Source organism: Salvelinus fontinalis, chromosome 22, assembly GCF_029448725.1.
Source record: "Salvelinus fontinalis isolate EN_2023a chromosome 22, ASM2944872v1, whole genome shotgun sequence".
Taxonomy (NCBI): domain Eukaryota; kingdom Metazoa; phylum Chordata; class Actinopteri; order Salmoniformes; family Salmonidae; genus Salvelinus; species Salvelinus fontinalis.
This window is the reverse complement of record NC_074686.1, coordinates 7,223,339-7,239,144: the sequence shown is the minus strand read 5'-3', so window position 1 is coordinate 7,239,144 and position 15,806 is coordinate 7,223,339. Positions and strand designations below refer to the sequence as shown.

The 15,806-nt window shown below is 43.7% G+C and overlaps 1 protein-coding gene across 4 annotated transcripts in view; it reads right to left on the bottom strand.

The window, feature by feature from the left end:
* Positions 1-7,801: 7,801 nt before the first annotated feature.
* Positions 7,802-15,806, bottom strand: part of LOC129819642 (ephrin type-A receptor 7-like) — a 168,649-nt gene continuing 160,644 nt past the window's right edge. The window contains exons 14-18 of one of the 4 annotated variants that reach the window (XM_055876069.1): positions 15,119-15,322; positions 13,684-13,836; positions 11,455-11,645; positions 10,495-10,683; positions 7,802-10,355 (exon numbers count right to left, since the gene is read on the bottom strand). In XM_055876069.1, the coding sequence (XP_055732044.1) occupies positions 10,241-10,355; positions 10,495-10,683; positions 11,455-11,645; positions 13,684-13,836; positions 15,119-15,322 (852 nt within the window). In that variant the 3' untranslated portion in view covers positions 7,802-10,240. The other 3 variants (XM_055876070.1, XM_055876071.1, XM_055876072.1) reach the window with 3 other exon arrangements.

Here is a 15,806-nt window from a genome sequence, read left to right as displayed (position 1 = left end):
TTCTGAGTTCCCTGAATTCCTATTGGATCTTTTGTAGTCATGGCAGATAATATACCATTTTTTGGTGACTTTAATATTCACATGGAAAAGTCCACAGACACACTCCAAAAGGCTTTCGGAGCCATCATCGACTCAGTGGGTTTTGTCCAACATGTCTCCGGACCTAATCACTGCCACAGTCATACTCTGGACCAAGTTTTGTCCCGTGGAATAAATGTTGTGGATCTTAATGTTTTTCTTCATAATCCTGGACTATCAGACCAACCTTTTATTACGTTTGCAATCGCAACAAATAATTTGCTCAGACCCCAACCAAGGATCATCAAAAGCCGTGCTATAAATTATCGGACAACCCAAAGATTCCTAGATGCCCTTCCAGACTCCCTCTGTCTACCCTAGGACGTCGGAGTACAAAAATCAGTTAACCACCTAAATGAGGAACTCAATTTAACCTTGTGCAATACCCTAGATGCAGTCGCACCCCTAAAAACAAAAAAACATTTGTCATAAGAAACTAGCGCTCTGGTTTACAGAAAATACCTGAGCCCTGAACCAAGCTTCCAGAAAATTGGAACGGAAGTGGCGCTTCACCAAACTGGAAGTCTTCCCGACTAGCTTGGAAAGACAGTACCGTGCAGTACCGAAGAGCCCTCACTGCTGCTCGATCATCCTATTTTTCCAACTTAATTCAGGAAAATAAGACCAATCCTAATTTTCTTTTTGATACTGTCACAAAGCTAACTAAAAAGCAGCATTACCCAAGAGAGGATGGCTTTCACTTCAGCAGTGATAAATTCATCAACTTCTTTGACGAAAAGATCATGATCATTAGAAAGCAAATTACGGACTCTTCTTTAAATCTGCGTATTTCTCCAAAGCAGATAATAATACTATATCTCTTGACACATTGATGGAAATAGTCATGGCCTCTAAACCGTCAAGCTGCGTACTGGACCCTATTCCAACTAAACTACTGAAAGAGCTGCTTCCTGTGCTCGGCCCTCCTATGTTGAACATAATAAATGGCTCCCTAACCACCGGGTGTGTACCAAACTCACTTAAAGTGGCAGTAATAAAGCCTCTAATGAAAAAGCCAAACCTTGACCCAGAAAATATAACTATCGGCCTGCTGTTTTCAACTCTCTAGAGACAGCAGGTGCGGTAGAGATACTCTGAATGATTGGCTATGAAAAGCCAACTGACATTTACTCCCGAGGTGCTGACCTGTTGCACCCTCTACAACCACTGTGATTATTATTATCTGACCCTGCTGGTCATCTATGAACATTTCAACATCTTGGCCATGTTCTGTTATAATCTCCACCCGGCACAGCCAGAAGAGGACTGGCCACCCCTCATAGCCTGGTTCCTCTCTAAGTTTCTTCCTAGGTTCCCGGCCTTTCTAGGGAGTTTTTCCCTAGCCACCGTGCTTCTACACCTGCATTGCTTGCTGTTTGAGGATTTAGGCTGGGTTTCTGTACAGCACTTTGTGACATCAGCTGATGTAAAGAAGGGTTTTATAAATAACTTTGATTGAAATTTGATACTACCAGCCAGTTGACAGCCTTCCGCACACATACATGGTTCAACACAGTCAACAATGGAGTAGGGCTGGTGATGAGATGGATTTCAGTGGGTTAAATGGATACAGGGACCCAGAGGGAAGAGTGTCCATTCCACTCCGCCACTGGATTGCAGTTAGTGAAAATTCAACGATTTATTAACTTATTAATAAGCACAACACACTTTTGTTTTCACATTTTCATATGCGTTTCCCACGGTGACAACGCTGACCAGAACTCTGACATGTTATTTCGTATATTTTTCCCCCACAGAACACCAAATCGATGGAGAGACATTGATGTCGTTGGACCAAAGAATGTTGGAGCAACTCGTTCCAATAATCAAAGTTCGAATCAAATTCACAAAATGAATGGAGATTCTAAAAGCTGTAAATAGGTAAGTCAATGTAGGACTGTCTTCTGCATCATTGATCCTATTCCAATTCTCTGCAGGTTTTGGTTTTTTTCAGAGCCTGAAAGCACAAAACAAACGGTATTATTGTTAGTTCACAGCTGCAGCAAACAGCCCAGCAAAATGACCCAGCATCTGTCCAGCACAAGTACCCACCAATTGGCCTTCAGCATGACATATCAACTGGCCAGCAACAGGACACATCAATCAGCCAAAGAGTCTGGCCATCTGTGTTTAGATTTCCAGAATTTCCAGCCGTAAAACTCGAAGAAAAAAAAGTCCTACTGTGGAAGTCTCAGATTGTGTAGGTGTTGTTCGACTTCGTGTGTACCTACACTTCGTGACTATAGTTATGTAATATACTGATCTTAACTTAATGTTAATGATATAAGTTCCTCAATTATGAATCATAATGCGTGCGTCACCTCAAGCCCTTCCGTCTGTCCTCCGTACTGTTGTCATAATCACTGCAGCTGATAGCACATACTCAACTTTTACATGATGCTAATCCACCTCTTCAATCACTGTCATTTGTATTACAAACACAATTGTTAGTCTAAATGTAATGTTTTATGTTTCTCATTTGCTTTAGGTACCCCAGCAATACATGGATGTGTGCACAGCGCTCATTCAGAAGTACCCCTCGTTGAGAGACAAGACAGGGAAGGGATATGTAAGAAGTCTTCAGTTTTCCTACTCACATTCATTCACACTCATGTTTTTACACCATTGTGCCTACCCATACCATAATGTGCTGGCTGGATATGTTCTTCTCACACAATGTTAAACCATCACATTCCCAGCAGGATAAGACCATCTCTCGTCTGCTCCTCTGACGTCAGTCCCAATAATCCGCCATGACATTTCTCCTCTCCACATTTGATTTTGTAAAGGAGTCGTGGCACGGGCATGATAAAAAATAAAAATAAAATAAAAAAGTGTGACAGCCGCTTGCTCACGTTGCACAAGTACAGGAAATGCAGAAGAGTACCAGGACAGTACCCAGCACTCAGTTTGTCAGCCATTGTAATGAGACAAAAAGCCTGATAGAAAGAAATGGTAAAATGCACAACTAATGTAACATAGCCAAGTACTGTCATCTGAATCCAAGATACACTGCTCAAAAAAATAAAGGGAACACTTAAACAACACAATGTAACTCCAAGTCAATCACATTTCTGTGAAATCAAACTGTCCACTTAGGAAGCAACACTGATTGACAATAAATTTCACATGCTGTTGTGCAAATGGAATAGACAAAAGGTGGAAATTATAGGCAATTAGCAAGACACCCCCAATAAAGGAGTGATTCTGCAGGTGGTGACCACAGACCACTTCTCAGTTCCTATGCTTCCTGGCTGATGTTTTGGTCACTTTTGAATGCTGGCAGTGCTCTCACTCTAGTGGTAGCATGAGACGGAGTCTACAACCCACACAAGTGGCTCAGGTAGTGTAGCTCATCCAGGATGGCACATCAATGCGAGCTGTGGCAAGAAGGTTTGCTGTGTCTGTCAGCGTAGTGTCCAGAGCATGGAGGCGCTACCAGGAGACAGGCCAGTACATCAGGAGACGTGGAGGAGGCCGTAGGAGGGCAACAACCCAGCAGCAGGACCGCTACCTCCGCCTTTGTGCAAGGAGGAGCACTACCAGAGCCCTGCAAAATGACCTCCAGCAGGCCACAAATGTGGCCACGCTAGAAAGTCTTACATTCGTTGGCTACAGAGTTCGAGAGCCAACAATCTTCCTGAGCAGCGGGGGCCCCGCAGCTGCCGCCACAATGTTGTTTTTCAAAAAATGTTTTTAGCTTATCTGGAAGTGAGGCTTCAGTGTCCACGATGCAGCTGGTTTTCCCTTTATAATCCGTAATTAGCTGAAGTTAGCTGAAGTCCCTGCCACATGCATCTCGTGTCTGTGTCATTGAATTGTGACTTATTCCCTGTACTGTCTTTTTGCCTCTGATTTCTTTTTAGTTTTGCACGAATATACTGCCATCTAACCATGGTTTTTGGTTGTGTGAATCATCACCGTTGGAACAACATCCTCTATGCACTTCCTGATGAACCCAGTGACAGAGTCAGTGTACTATGTTATTCTCGGAGACGACCCAGAACATTTCACAGTCCACGGAAGGGAAAACAGTCCTGAAGCATATTCCGACAGTTCTAGTCACGGGCAATTCCTGCTTCAGCTTCTACCTAAAAAGGTGGTTAGGAGCAGGATGGAGGAGTGATCTGATTTGCTGAAAAGGGGGCGGGCTTTGTATCCATCCTGGATTAGCAGTGATCCAAAGTCTGGTCTGAGTGCGTGTGGAATTTGATGTGCTGGTGAAGTTTTGGTAAACCGGTCCTTAAATTTGTTCTGTTAAAATCCCCAGTCACAATGAACACAGCTTCTGGGTGTGCCTCTTTCAGTTTATTAAAAGACCTGTATAAATCCTTGAGAACTCAAGTGGCATCAAGTGGTCATTTATACAGCCGCAAGGATAACGGAAGAAAGTTCCCTCGGGAGATAATTACGAGAGCTTTTGGAAATTGCCGTGGTCACACAAAGAGTTGTTGATCATGAAACATATCCCACCTACTTTGCTTTTCCCTGACGCCTTTGTCCTATCCCCCCGTTCGATGGAAAACCCTGTGGGTTGAATGGCTGGGTTGAGTACTGATGGTGTATGCCACGTCTCAATGCACAAGGAGATCAGTTACTGCCATTTTGCTGGACACTGGTAATCCAATCACAGATGAAATGGAAACAGATTTACATAAAATATATATATTTTTTTGAAGAGTTCATTGGGTTTATGAAAAGCTGGTGGGTGGATGTATTGTTGATTGTGTACATGGCGAATGGTTTTATTTGTCCCTGAGCAACAAAAAAATAAATATATTTTTATTGTTGGACATAATAAACAAAAACATCAGGGAATTAGCTCCAAGTGATTTTAATTGAAGAAATATGTTCCCAAGTATTCCCACGCATAACAGAGAGAAACATGTGATCGTATACAAATTAGTAAAGTTTTTAATGATCATGTTTTAGTATAACATATCTGTTTGGGTTTCTTGCCATCAATTTGCTGTCTACAAATTATTTGTAATTATGTTCCGGCCCTGACCATCCGCACAAAAAATAAATGGTCTTTGCTGAATCTAGTTGATGATCCCTGGTGTAGAAGGCAGTGTGTTCACCAAGCAGCAATAGCGTGGAGATAAATCTAATTAACTCACCAACTAATTTCCTTAACTTCAATAAGACTGTAATAAAGAGTATGGATTCGTGCGCTCCCACTGAGGCAATCATCAGAACTCATTCACGCAACCATACGTGCACGCTTATTTTTTTTATTTTTTTTTAATTTTTAATTTTACCAGGTAAGTTGACTGAGAACACGTTCTCATTTGCAGCAACGACCTGGGGAATAGTTACAGGGGAGAGGAGGGGGATGAATGAGCCAATTGTAAACTGAGGATTATTAGGTGACCATGATGGTTTGAGGGCCAGATTGGGAATTTAGCCAGGACACCGGGGTTAACACCCCTACTCTTACGATAAGTGCCATGGGATCTTTAATGACATCAGAGAGTCAGGACACCCGTTTAACGTCCCATCCGAAAGACGGCACCCTATACAGGACAGTGTCCCCAATCACTGCCCTGGGGCATTGGGATATTTTTTTTTTTTTAGACCAGAGGAAAGAGTGCCTCCTACTGGCCGTCCAACACCACTTCCAGCAGCATCTGGTCTCCCATCCAGGGACTGACCAGGACCAACCCTGCTTAGCTTCAGAAGCAAGCCAGCAGTGGTATGCAGGGTGGTATGCTGCTGGCAAATGCTTAAATGTGCACACAAACATTTTGCCAGGGGTTCGAGAAAAGAAGCAGTTTTAAAGCAAATTTTCTGCAGTAATACACATTTTGCCTTGTAGTCGAGAGCACATTTAGTCATTTTAAAGCTAATTTCCTGCAATTCTACACATTTTGCATTGATTTAGCACATGTTCATATCAGGTGAGATTGACTAACAAAATCAAATGTGGGCCTTCTGGAGGTCAGGGCCCCTGGGCATAATTACTATAAGGTTTAGAAACTTGGGTCATTCCACCAATTCGGTGCCTTGTAAGAAGTGCAACTTGTAACATTTCTGTTGTTGATTTTACCTCATTTTAACATTCTGTCACAAAGAGCACGTGTTCAACAACAAGTTTTCCCATCTAAAAAGGTTAACTTAAATACCTATTAAGTGCCAAATAAAGTAACAGGGTTGACCGTAACAGGGTTGACAATTTCATCTTAAATCAGCCATGAATCCCCTTGTGACAGGTGGAATGGAAGCTTGCAGTGCAAGCTGATGCAATTGAATGCAAGCTTCACAAACAATGAAAATTGTTATAACATTTCTAGTCTGTCTATCTATGGGTAAAAGGGTTGACGTGTTATACTGTTACACTATGATTTAACTATTATATAGATGTTCAACGTTTCTTCTAAATAGAGAGTTCACGTAACAGGGTTGACCTTTAAATGAGCGACAGACGTAAATGAATCACAGTGATTTACTTTAGCAATTCTTTATTCATGTTCAAAACCTGATTGATTTAATTCTCCATGTGGTCTATATTAAAGGGCACTTCATTTAATATACCAGGCTTTTAAAAATGTAATATTGGTGCACAATGTCTACTTAAAATATTAAAAGGATAGAAACGGCACTCTTTTGGAACGGCTCAGCTGGCTAGACTAACTTACTTAGCAACCTAAAAATGTTTAGCTAACATAGGCTAATTTAGTGACTGTAAGGAGAACACTACCTGGGGTAAGTTACCTACTTCAAATTCCTGAGCTGTAGCTTTTAACGGATTTTCCAACTTGAGTTATTCCCTGTAACCATTTAAATTCTTATTAAAATGTACCATTTTTATTTCTTAAACCGCTGTCTGTCTCATGTTGTTACAATACCACACACACGTGATGTGACAAGCCTCTCCACCTACGGGCTTGCATGCCACACAGTAGGCATCGCAGGGGGTGTTTGCCTTAAGTTGGCCATCATGGTAAAGACTACACGGCCCATAATCCCCTGCTCGACAGGTCACCTGGCCCTTGTGGCCTCATTATGGTTTAAATAGAGTAGAGGAGCAGTAGCTCAGAGGTTCAAGAGCTCAGAGTCAGAGGTTCAGTCCGCCCACACTCGTCGCTGCTCAACTCCATCGTAAGTCATGGAGTTAAATTCTTGGCTACCACCCGTAAGGCCTTCTTTAAAAAAATAACATGTTTTACTCTCACATGTAAACTCCACTGACGTGTCTGCCCAAAGCTGTCATCCAACTAATCAAATTAGTTCTGCCCTTAAAGTGGAGCCAGAGACATAAGAGGAAGCGAGATATCCCACATATACAGCAAATGAACTAAGCAGACCAGACCCAGCTGCTATCGCATTGGTGCCTATGGGAGAGCCACCCCTTAAGCAGACCGGAACTGAGACAATTTTATTCAATGGTAAACGGCCTGAGTAAGACATCTTAATTTATCCACCATCTTTGGAGGAGCTTCCCCCAGAACAAGATTGAGGCCGGGATTCACTCCTGAGCACAATTCCAGGGCTCTTTCTCAATTAAGGCCTAGATTCAATTCAGAGAGTTCTTGCATGAGGTTGTGAACAGAACATTTGCAGAGAAGAACAAAACAAAAGGTGAACTGAAAGAGTTTAGTTTTCTGTGAGCTGATTGGCTGCATCATTTCACAAGGGGAATGAATCAGACTTGCATTGGAAGCAAGAACAGATAATCTAGCTCAAAGCCTGAAGCACCCCAAAAACACAGACAAACGCTTGCTCTTAAGGGAGATTTTTTTTTTTTATAACACATTTCAATATTGCAACAGCCATCTGTTTTTCTAACAGGTAAAAATCATCCAAAAACTAAACAAAGAAAATATGTTTTAATATTCCAAACACACACGTTCATTGGCAACGGCCCTACATTTAAACAATAAAACCCCTACACAGTGAGCAGATATTTTCAACACATTGTTCTTCAAAGAAATTATAAAAATAGATTGCATTTTCAAATACATATTTACAGTATTAAACATTTTGTAATCGTCGAGTAGTAAACAGGGGGTAGGGGGGGGACAACAACTGAGTTAAGTCGCTAGCGAAAGGTCTATTTTGGTGTCTGTGTATACAGGGGTGGTGAGACTTTCTAAATATGTGCATGTGTGTGAGTCTATAGGGCTGCGTTTACACAGGCAGCCCAATTCTGATCTTTCTCCACTTCTTGGTCTTTCGACCAATCAGATTAGCTCTTTCTACAATAATTGGGCAGAATATCAGAATTGTGCCTTTGTAAACGCATCCTAGGAGTATAGTTTGGGTTTATATACAGTAATGTTAAGGCAAAACAGCTACAAAGAGATAGAGTATGTAGGGAAGAGAGGAGGACATACACTGGCAGTCCTTTCATACCAGATACCTCACTATTACAATAACCCATCTACGAACCAAACGGAACCAATAAAACGTCTACTGTGTAGCTAGCTACATGAGTATGATAGAAATCAAATAATTCCCCAAAACATGTTAACTACGATTAAATGTTACCGTTTTTGTAAAATACATAATACTGACAAATGGGAGGGGCTTGTAGATGCACAGTGGGGGGTTGTGGGTCCTATGTCAGCTTGAATTGCTGTCCCCCCCCAAAAAATATATATAAAATAAATAAATGAGATCACTCTACGACATTCTGAAATACTGCAATACTGTTTCTATAATGCAACACATTGATACCATACATCCAGCGATACTGGACTCAAAATGTAGAAGTCCTATATCAACTACTGGTGATTTGGTAACAGTATCAAAATGATTCAATACCCCTGACTATGAGAAGAAAACAGTCAACATACTATAGTGTAAGTCCTCTTCATAATACCTTGTTCAGTACAGGACACCCTTATTCAGTAACAGAATCCCTAGAACTGTAAAAAAAAATTACAATATTTCATGATTTACACTGAAACCAGAGGACATGTGCTTTGCAGCATCCTTAAACACAAAATGTAATTTATTATTTATTCAATCAAGTATGTCTATTTTGACCCTCGTAACCTCTTCCCGTCAGGAGGTTGTGTGAGAGTCTGTAAACTGTAAATGCATAAATAAAAATGAATACATATAATATATACTGTATGTCAGCTTGAGACTTGACCTTTATTCTTAACAGTGCAATATACCCTTGTAGTGAAAATGCTTTTTAGACGGGAGAAATATATTAGCGAGACGCTACATGACACACCACTGACATCCCGGCTAAGGGACATTAGCCATTCCACACACTGAGAAAACACAGGGAGAGCAGAGATAGTTAATGGAAAAATGCTAGAAAAAGGATAAATTGCGTAACAGACGAAATAGGAATGAACAATCAAACACACGTAAATCCATTGTTTTGATTTACACAAATTCTTAGTTGTTTTTAAATCGGTCGTTTTTTCCTGAAGATACGTTTTTTCCAGCCTCATGATTGGTCGGGCCAAGACAAGACACGGCCTGGGCTCCGCCCACACTGTGAGAACCTGTCACTTGATCACACTTCAGCAACCGGGATAGGAGGGTTTTAACCACTGAACTGAAACCAGATTTACAATGTCAACCCTGTTCGACAGACAGCACTTCCTTCATTGGTACCTTATCCCACTGTTCTGAGACCAGTGGTAGTGGGCCAGCCCTGTTAGATGAACAGTACTTCTCAACCAGGGTGGTTTTAACCTCAGTTTCGAGACCAGTGGTTCAGTAGAGTATCACTTGAGGGGACTGTTCTTCTCCATCAACGAAATGTTATTACCCCATGTTCTGAGACCAGTGGCAGAGTGCCAGACATTTGAGATGGACAGTACTTCTCCATCAGGGTAGTTTTAAGTCTATTTAACTACTGATCCAGGGCCAGTTGTAAGAGAGGAGATCTAGTTGATTCGGGTCAGCGTGCAGAAAGAAGTCATGTGACTTCCGACAGAGTACGTTGATCACATGACTGGAAGATGCCTCCTTCCCAAGGACTTAAGAGAGGGAGGAGGGGCAAGACGGGGGAGAGAGAAGGGGAAAGAGTGGGTGGGTGCAGTGTGGGCGATATCTCTGCCCATCTCACTATCCACTTCATTTCGTCCATATGGATGAGCGACGAGTCTCTACTCTCTGAAAATCCTTCTATCCATCCGCTCGTCCGTCCGTCTGCACGTGTGTGTATGTGTCTATGTGTGTGTGTGTGTGTCGGTCAGACCTGCACCCCTCTGCCGTGCATCTGGATGACCTGGGCTCTAAGGGTCTGGATGGCAGACAGGATCTGTTTCTGGTGCTCCAGAGAGGTGACGCCTAGACTCAACACATCTCTGTGAAGAAGACCCACAGCACAAAGACATCCGTTAGACTATACCAACTCACATTCCGATGCGCAAGCACAAAAAGCAAGGCTTACGGCAAACGCACACTTGTTCATGCATCAACGCACGCTCATTCAGAGCCACTCACTGGACTGTCATACGGGCCACAGACTCCAGGTAGCAGTATCCTGCCGCGGTGAAGTTGTCCTTGTAGCGCCCCATGTCCACCGCATCCAACCACTCCCCTACCGAGTTAAACGAGGGGAACGACGGAAGAGTCCGCTCTGCCAGGGAGATGGAGGAGCCCAGAGGGAGGGTTCCTAGCTGAGGGAGGGTTCTACGGATAGAAGAAGAGAGAGAGAGAGATCAGGGAGATGGAGGAGCCCTGAGGGAGGGTTCCTAGCTGAGGGAGGGTTCTACGGATAGAAAGAGAAAGAGAGAGAGAGATCAGGGAGATGGAGGAGCCCTGAGGGAGGGTTCCTAGCTGAGGGAGGGTTCTACGGATAGAAAGAGAGAGAGAGAGAGATCAGGGAGATGGAGGAGCCCAGAGGGAGGGTTCCTAGCTGAGGGAGGGTTCTACGGATAGAAAGAGAGAGAGAGAGAGATCAGGGAGATGGAGGAGCCCAGAGGGAGGGTTCCTAGCTGAGGGAGGGTTCTACGGATAGAAAGAGAGAGAGAGAGAGATCAGGGAGATGGAGGAGCCCAGAGGGAGGGTTCCTAGCTGAGGTAGGGTTCTACAGATAGAAGAAGAGAGAGAGAGAGATCAGGGAGATGGAGGAGCCCAAAGGGAGGGTTCCTAGCTGAGGGAGGGTTCTACGGATAGAAGAAGAGAGAGAGATCAGGGAGATGGAGGAGCCCAGAGGGAGGGGTCTACGGATAGAAGGGGAGAGAGAAAGAGAGAGATTCATGAGTCTATTGTTATCATAAGAGGTAGTATTTCTACTCTGATATCAAAACTCAGTGGGACGTGGGGAACCTGCTTGGACGACATAAACAAACCATATCCATGTCAGCCCATGTTGGCCAGCAGAGTCTGTTACCTGTTAGCCTGTATGTTAACCCATGTTTAGCTCATGTTAAGCATGGTTTGCAGTGGCCTACGTCCTACCTGCGTGCCAGTGTGGAGGAGCCGATGCCGTCGGGGCTGCGGATGCTCTTGCTGAGAGCAGAGTGGATCTGGCTGAAGGTGAGTCTCTCGGTCCTCTCCTTCTGCCAACAGTCCAACATCAGCTGGTGGAGGTGAGGTGGACAGTTCATAGGGGCGGGCAGGCGGAAGCCATCCTCTATCGCTTTGATCACCTAGGACGAGACGAGACGGAGAGAGAAGGCGTGTTAACTGACAGGGGGAAATGTTGACAGTGAACGAGGACTTCAGTGGCTTCAGGAGATCTCCGAAACAATATCCCTTCACGCAAGGTTCTCTCAAAGCGCTAACCCATCAAACAGATCGGTCCCCCTATAAAGACTGCTCCAAAAACAAAAACACTTCAAAAATATATTCTCTCAGTTTTAGAACGCCGTGCTCCCAAGAAAAAGCTCGACCCGCCAATGAAACAAAAAAAGGTTGATAATGTTCCTTTGAACCACATTCCCCAAAAACACTGTCCTCTTCAGTTCTATCCTGACCTCAATTCAACCAAACAGTGTTTCTCCATTGGCTAGCATTTTCCATTTCATCAGAGCTAAAAAACAAAAGGGCATGTTAGAGCAGGGTGTGGGCTGGGTGAGTTAACGGTGATATTAACTATCCGTTTAATGCATTAATATCTCAAGCACTCAGCCAGCTTGGACTTTGACATTTCATTTGGAGAGTTCAGTGCCGTGAACATAGAGGTAGACAAAACGTCTGGATCGTGATAAACCCTCACGGTTCATATCCTAGCTGAGGGAGGGTTCATAGTCGGGTCATTTCAACATTACACGGTTGTCTAGTTTGCCGTTTTATTGTTCAGTTCTGTGGAACGTTTTCTTAAGGAGTCATTTTAGACGGCATATTAGCACGAACAAGCGATTGGCTTAAAAGTGAACTTTGTGAACTCTGATGAATCTACTCTAATAGTCATGATGCTGCCTTGGATCAAAGACACTTTGAAATCACATTGTCTAACTTTCCTTTTCAACAAAGTCTCACGTAACACTTCCTGCTGCGCTTGTCTGAAGTCTTGTTTTCTTCAAAAGTAAAAAAAAAAAAAAAAAAACTGTCTAGGAAAAGGAGGGAGGGGAGGGAGGGAGGGAGAAGGGAACAAAAAAAACCCACCCTCATCGACTTCTCACACAAACAGGTGGTGGCGGGGTGCTATCGATTGGACAATCTCCTCACCTTCCTAAAATAGATACACTTTCATTTCCTTAAAAGAAACTGTCGCTTTCTGCCGGGATTTTATGCTTCCTCTAAGAGCGGGGCGCGTGGTGGCACTTTGGGACGGCCACTAGAAAGGGACGTGGTGTCCTTAAGAGAAATAGGATTGGTCACAGAGCTGAAGTGGACTTATGCCAAAGAGTCTTTCAGAGAAGCACCTGTGGCTTTCCCTCTTTAATAAGATCTGAGCTATCCCGAGTCAAAGAGTTCACACAGTTTTAGAGGGGAGAGGAGAGAGAGAGAGAGAGAACGTATAAATAGAAAGGGGAAGAGAGAGATGAATAGGTAGAGAAGGTAATCGCATAGGGAATGGGGTGAGGGAGGGGACAGAGAGGCTGCACATGTGGAGAGCTTGAGACAGACGGCGACAGAGAGTGAAAGAAGAGCGGGATGGGGGGATGCAAGAGAGAGAGACAGAGAGTGAAGGAAGAGAGAGATGGGGGGATGCGAGGGAGAGACAGAGAGTGAAGGAAGAGCGGGATGGGGGGATGCGAGAGAGAGACAGAGAGTGAAGGAAGAGCGGGATGGGGGGATGCAAGAGAGAGACAGAGAGTGAAGGAAGAGCGGGATGGGGGATGCAAGAGAGAGAGACAGAGAGTGAAGGAAGAGCGGGATGGGGGATGCAAGAGAGAGAGACAGAGAGTGAAGGAAGAGCGGGATGGGGGATGCAAGAGAGAGAGACAGAGAGTGAAGGAAGAGCGGGATGGGGGATGCAAGAGAGAGAGACAGAGAGTGAAGGAAGAGCGGGATGGGGGATGCAAGAGAGAGAGACAGAGAGTGAAGGAAGAGCGGGATGGGGGATGCAAGAGAGAGACAGAGTGAAGGAAGAGCGGGATGGGGGATGCAAGAGAGAGACAGAGTGAAGGAAGAGCGGGATGGGGGATGCAAGAGAGAGAGACAGAGAGTGAAGGAAGAGCGGGATGGGGGATGCAAGAGAGAGAGAGAGAAATGCGAGAGAGAGAGAGTCACTCTACTCACGTCCTGGTTGCCCATGTCCCAGTAGGGTCTTTCTCCGTAGGACATGACCTCCCACATGACGATGCCAAAGCTCCAGACGTCAGACGCTGAGCTGTAGCGGTGGTACTGGATGGCCTCTGGGGCTGTCCACAACACCACACTCTTCCCCCCATGCTGAGAGAGACCGAGAGAGAGAGAGAGAGAGTTGTTCACCTCCACACTTGACATATTGTATGAACACTCTTCATGTTAGCCTGCCTCGTCACAGCACAGCATTGTGTTAGGGTCTACTTTTAAACATCCTACCGCACATCCCATATACTGCCTCAAAAAGATCACTAAACAGAACATCGAATCTAATCAACCACTGTCATCCCAGAGAGAGTGAAAACAGTGAGAGAGCGAGAGAGAGGAACCACAGGGAAACCCGGATTCATTATAGAAAACTATTTTAAATCGGTCTGCACTGCACACATCAGATTCAACACAAAGGCAACACAGAGGAAATACAAAGAACAAATGCAATTAAACGCGAACTTCTCCCACCGGCTTCAATGCGCTTCGATAAAAGACAACTGTCATTTTAATGTAGGATTTTCTATAGCATTTTCTATAAGATAGGATTTTTATATTTATTAGGCGTAATATATTTAATAGGAGAAAATATCAGCTAGTTCTCTCAGCAGTGTGGTCTACTAAAATCACTGAAGCTGGAGACTCATATCTCCCTCACTAACTTTAAGCACCAGCTTTCAGAGCAGCTCACAGATCATTGACCATCTGTAAATAGCCCATCCAACTACCTCATCCCCATACTGTTTAAAAAAAATATATATATTTTGCTCCTTTGCACCCCAGTATCTCTACTTGCACATTCATCTTCTGCAGATCTATCATTCCAGTGTTTAATTGCTAAATTGTAATTATTTCACCACTATGGCCTATTTATTGCCGTACCTCCCTTATCTTACCTCATTTGCACACACTGTATATAGACATTTTCTATTGTGTTATTGACTGTATGTTTGTTTATTCCATGTGTAACTCTGTGTTGTTGTTTGTGTCGCACTGCTTTGCTTTATCTTGGCCAGGTCGCAGTTGTAAATGAGAACTTGTTCTCAACTGGCCTACCTGGTTAAATAAAGGTGAAATAAAAAATAAATAAAAATAAAACATGGGTAAAGACTAAACAAGGTAGTAAATAATCTAGAACCCATCACAGTGACTAGTCTCACCAGTGTGGTGTAGATGGCCTCTACGGGTAAAGACTTAATAAGCCAGTTAACAATACGGTTGAAACATATCAGTTAGTCCCTCACCAGTGTGGTGTAGATGGTCTCTATGGGTAAAGAGTAAAGACTATAGGTAGTAATATAATAGAAAAAAACAACTAATATACAATAGTAGTTTATTTTTATTGTATAACTAGTCATATAATATCAGCCAGTAGTCTCACCATTGCGCTGTAGATGGCCTCCATCTTGTCCTCTTGGAGGGGTCTGAAGCCGGACACCTTGCAGCCCAGGCTGGCGTTGACCAGTACCTTGTGGGCGGCTAGGCGGCGGTGGACGAAGCCCATCTCTGTCAGGTACTTCATCCCAGAGGCCACGCCCCCCAGCATGTCCATCAGCTGGAGCACAGAGAGCTGGCCCTCGTGCTTCTAGAGAGGGGGAGGGAGGGAGGTGGGGGGTGGGTGGGTTAGGACCATAGAGATGCAATATAATTAGAGTTGTTTTCCCAAAGTTCCAATTGTTTCCAGATGTCCTGTTTTTTCTCTCTTATTCTGGGAATTTCAGGAAAACCTGGGAATATTGGGAAAATTCCCAGAATTTGGCAACCCTAAATATAACACTGATATATTTCATTGTGTGGTTAGGACAGTGTATCTCAAATGGTGGGTTGGGACCAACGATATCGGGCCCATATGAAATTGTAACTTGGGACCCCTGGTGCGTCGAAATACATTTCAGTGAAATGGAGAACAAACTCAGTTATGAAGGATTGAATAACATGATGTCTTTACTGTTCGTCATATGGCTTAGAAACCCAATGATACACTATATGCCAAGGGATTTATTTCATATCAACATCTTATGTAACGTTTGGAAACTAGACCAGGAGTCATGGTGAGGTAAACAATGTTT